The sequence below is a fragment of the Stegastes partitus genome, unplaced genomic scaffold (genome assembly GCF_000690725.1).
Source record: "Stegastes partitus isolate 25-593 unplaced genomic scaffold, Stegastes_partitus-1.0.2 Scaffold1271, whole genome shotgun sequence".
Taxonomy (NCBI): Eukaryota; Metazoa; Chordata; class Actinopteri; family Pomacentridae; genus Stegastes; species Stegastes partitus.
The window spans coordinates 179,516-183,950 of NW_007579002.1; the positions used below are offsets into that span (position 1 = coordinate 179,516).

A 4,435-nucleotide genomic window follows, 5' to 3' on the forward strand; every position below is an offset into this window, starting at 1 on the left:
TTTTACTACCGTGTGCTCTAACCCAGTCTAACTGCTGTCTTACTTTCACGTCTTGCTGGCCGCCGAAGTCCGACTCTGGTCCACATAAGGGAGGCGGACTATGAGCAGCCTGATCGGAGGTCGGGTCGCCTCCTATGTGTCTGTAGTAGAACGTCCTCATGGTGCGTTCACAAGCACTCGGACGTCGGACTTTCGCTCGTTATTCGTCATATGCGGACTTTCGCTCTTTCCGACCGGCCACATATTTTTGAATTACATCGTTCAGAACTGGGGTGGCAGCCGGGGTGGCAAGGCATCTTCTAGGGGTGGCAGATGCCACCCCATGCCACCCCTGGTCCTGTGGTATCAGGCAGCAGGATGGCAGCAGTAGATCCTTTCAATCATGAACTTAGCACAGCTGTGAATCAGACTTTTTCCAACATGTTCCAGTTCATGGCGAGTTTTTTTTTGGACCACTGTCAGTGTGTACTCACATGTGGACCAGGAGGACCCCTCCCCAAAATGTGTGCGATGCTCCGACCCAGTCATCTGGCCGTTATGAGGGGCTCAGGTCTTCATACCTGCCAGTGTTTGTCCACATCCATCACACCACTGTTAGGAGACAGTACACACTGTATCTGTGTGTGGCCATAATGCTTTGCTCATTGGGATGTGAAGCCCTTTTACTCACAGCACTGTGCTACCACTGACCTGCCAGTAGTCGTGTGATACATGCAAAGTGCTGGTCTGACAAGTCTGTCCATCAGGCAGCACAGGAGCTAAAGGAGTCCTGAGATGTGCTGCTTGTCTGATACGAGCCTTCATGATGAGCAGTGATCAGGTTTTATTCTAAACTAATGAGCTGATCGTCCACACAGGCAGCAGCTTCCTGCCACCATTCCTTCCTGCTCTGCTCTCTTTTAGCTCCTATCATGGTTTTATGTTCTTCATATCTGGTCCAGATGATGTTCTGCTCCTCGGCGGTAAAGCGGGCCGCTCTGCAGCCAGACTGGTCCGTAGTCCTGATTGGTCAGAGGCCAAAAACTCCACCCATTTTATGTGCACGCGCTCAGATCAGACAACCCTGGGTTGACCTACTGAGTTGATGACCACCGTCGTAGGACCGGTTACCCTGAGTGGGCTGTTAGGGTTAGATGTCCTGGTATGTTGGTCTGGCTTCATGGTGCAGAACCCTGGACTCTAAGGAGCTCATGAAAACAACCGTCTGCTGCTGAGAGTGAAGCAAACCAGAACAGTTTTGGGCTTGGCACACGTCCCCACATGTAGTATCACTAATCAGCTGAACAAAGACTCCAAAAAGACTTTAAGCAAAGTCTAACTTTAAAAATTAGTTTTAGTATAAATCACAGCATGTACTTGAAGGTCTGTGCCAGCAGGACATCTGGACACTTCTTGGAGCTGTCCTGCTGACATCATCAAGCCACTGTCACACCCAGAACAACTACATAATAACACAGTCCAACCTATGGTCAGTGTTCCTGGAGTGTTTCTGTTTCATTGCCTTGGTAACGTCACTGATTTCCTTTTCTTTATGCTGCAGGGATGCCAGTTTGGTTTTTTGTAAAGATTGCTCCAATCAGAAATGAGCAGGACAAAGTTGTCCTGTTCCTCTGCACCTTCAGTGACATCACCGCCTTCAAGCAGCCAATTGAGGATGACTCTTCAAAAGGTGGGCAGTGTTCCTGAACGCAGCACTGGTCAGTTCATAGAAGGAAAAGAAACGATGATTAGAGCTTTAACAGTGAGTGATTAGGACGAACACGTCATCACGAGCATTGATGAATCGCGTTTAAACACATTATGGGGAAAAGCAATTTTCTTTAGTTTCCTTGCATTTTGTTTCAAGACAAAATAATCAACCAATTAATTAAAAAAAACTGAATGGCAGATGAGTCAGTAATTATAAAAAACAAATTAACTTCCAACTTACATGGTTTATCATCATCTGTGTAGTCAGAAATACTTTGATTCCTGAAGGCAAACTGCTGCATTTCAGCTGCTCCCATTCAAAGACTTGGAAATATAAACAGTACAAGAAATATATAGATAGACATAAGTGGAAAAATATGTCCTAAAAGATATAAACATAAGCAGCAAACAGCTGGTCACAAGTGGGAGGGCCCAGGGTCTGCAGCTGCCAATCAGAGCGCGGGCCAAGGTCACATGATCACAAAAAGCCTTTTGAGCTACATAAACACTCATGTGGCCGCGCCCGCATCCAGGAAGTGTAGAATTAGTAAAGACTCTGTTTAAATCTGTTACATGGCAAAAGAATAAGAACGCTATTATTCATTATATTATTATTTTGGACTATACTGATACTGAATGAACTTGACATTTGCTGAGTTTCAGTTTATTTCTTTATTGTTTGTTTGTTTGTTTGTTTGTTTGATGTGGACATCACAGTTACATTGGACAAACCAGATGCATTGTGTGAGTGTTTCAGCACACGGGTAGTTCAGTCTCTTGATGCTGTCGTTGTGTCTCCGTGGCAGGTTGGGGTAAATTTGCCCGTCTGACTCGTGCGCTGACCAGCAGTCGAGGAGTTCTTCAGCAGCTGGCTCCGGCCGTCCACAAAGGAGAGAACGTCCACAAACATTCCCGGCTGGCAGAGGTTGGACTCTTTACATGTTAAGGCCTTTTCTTCTCATGTTGGTAAAGTGAGTTTGTGGTACTTTCTGTGTTAACGTCTGTGTTTGGCCTGAGACAGCAAAGCAGTCTGTGTTGTGTCAGACATGAAGTCGTGTCCGTTACACATCAAACAAAGCTGATGTAGCCCCAGTGTTTGTCTTTTCACCTCATTTTCCTGCAGCATTATCTTTCAGGTGGTTGTGACTCTTGAGCTGTCACTTTGTAGGGAAAATGGAACTGTTCATGAAGGATCACTCACCTCTTCTGTCCGTGTGACTTCTGACACCAAAGAAACTGACTCTATGAGAATTTTTATTGCTAAATTAACCAGCCGTCCTTCGCCTGCTCTGAGAGGTGAGCTGCTTATTTCAGTGCCACCAGACTGGTTAGAAATAGCTCTGTTCCTGGAGTCTGACTTGTTGTTAGTTAATTGTCATATTAGTAGTAAATTTCAGCTTCAGGTTTGAAGTGATATCGTTTTGTTCATGACCTCTGCCTTCATGCTGCTGTTGTGCTGCTACAGTGTCTGAAGTCTTTGTCCTGCACACACACCCACATACATCTTCTACAGGAGAGACGAGAGCATCATTTTAATCCCCCACCCTGAGTACAGGAACAAGGTTCACATGAAGGTTTCTTACTGACCAAAATGATACCGACCACCTCTCTTTGTTTCTTTTTTTTTTTAGGAATATTTTTATTTAGTTTAAAGATTACAGGTACAAACACCAGAACATAAAACAACATTTCCCCCGCAGACATGAAGGTATTAAGGATGAACATCTCAATAGATGACTACTCATACCCATATGAGACACAATCATACGTACAGTACAGGTGCAGAAGGCTTTGTGCAAAATCAAGACTCAAGGCCATCAGAGACACTGGCCAGTAGTGGCCATCTGAAAGTGAATGTGCCCAGAAATGTCAGTCCATGCTGGTCCATCCAGACCCTCCGTAGAGCCCGGACCCCTCCTCTCCAATATCCAGGACGGTTATTCAGTTATACCATGTGAGCAGAGCATGTGGAGGTTTTGGCCGTGCTGAACGGTCCACGGCAGCGTTTTAGTGGGTATGACTGGATGTTGTAAGCACCTCATGTTTCCAGATGATTTGGTGAGTGCTGGCCTTTTTATTGACTTAGTTTGAATATATTATGATATGGATTGATATAATGCAATGTGCAAATAAGATTCATTTTATGATTTTAAGAAGTAAGGAAAAATAATGTTTTTAATGTACAATTATGTGGATCTGCAGATGTGATAGTTTGAGCTGTGATCAGCAGCAGTGGCAGATTTCTGTCTGGAGTGGGAACTTTGGCTTTTGTGCTTGCATGCCAATGTCTGAATAATTTGGAGTGCTTGCATTTGTGTACTTAATTATTTTTTTCCAGATATTGTATATTCATGTATACAACATACCTGTACTCTGTGGTTCTCTGTCAGCCTCGGTCCCCCACTGAGCTGTGTGCATTGTGAGGTTGGAATATATTTGAATTGAGCTGAATCAAAACAATATATAAGACTAATAAAAGGCCTCGTGGTTGGCCTGTTGGTCCAGACCGCCGGCCTTGTTCAGGTAACGTCTTCTCATCTTTCATAAGACCTTTGCATTGACACAGCTGGATATGAAGATATTCAGCAGCAGAACTCCCCAGAGGTGCCTCACGCGCATTACTAGGGTTAGGATTTAATCTATAGGGTTAGGGTTTAATCTACAGGGTTAGGGTTTAATCTATAGGATTAGGGTTTAATCTACAGGGTGAGGGTTTAATCTATAGGGTGAGGGTTTAATCTATAGG

The 4,435-nt window shown here is 44.4% G+C and overlaps 1 protein-coding gene across 1 annotated transcript in view; it reads left to right on the forward strand.

Moving 5' to 3' along the window:
• Positions 1–4,435, forward strand: part of kcnh1b (potassium voltage-gated channel, subfamily H (eag-related), member 1b) — a 70,002-nt gene that overhangs the window by 12,773 nt on the left and 52,794 nt on the right. The window contains exons 4-5 of the mRNA XM_008298019.1: positions 1,541–1,669; positions 2,496–2,614. Coding sequence (XP_008296241.1) covers positions 1,541–1,669; positions 2,496–2,614 — 248 coding nt within the window. The remainder of the gene's footprint in view (positions 1–1,540; positions 1,670–2,495; positions 2,615–4,435) is intronic.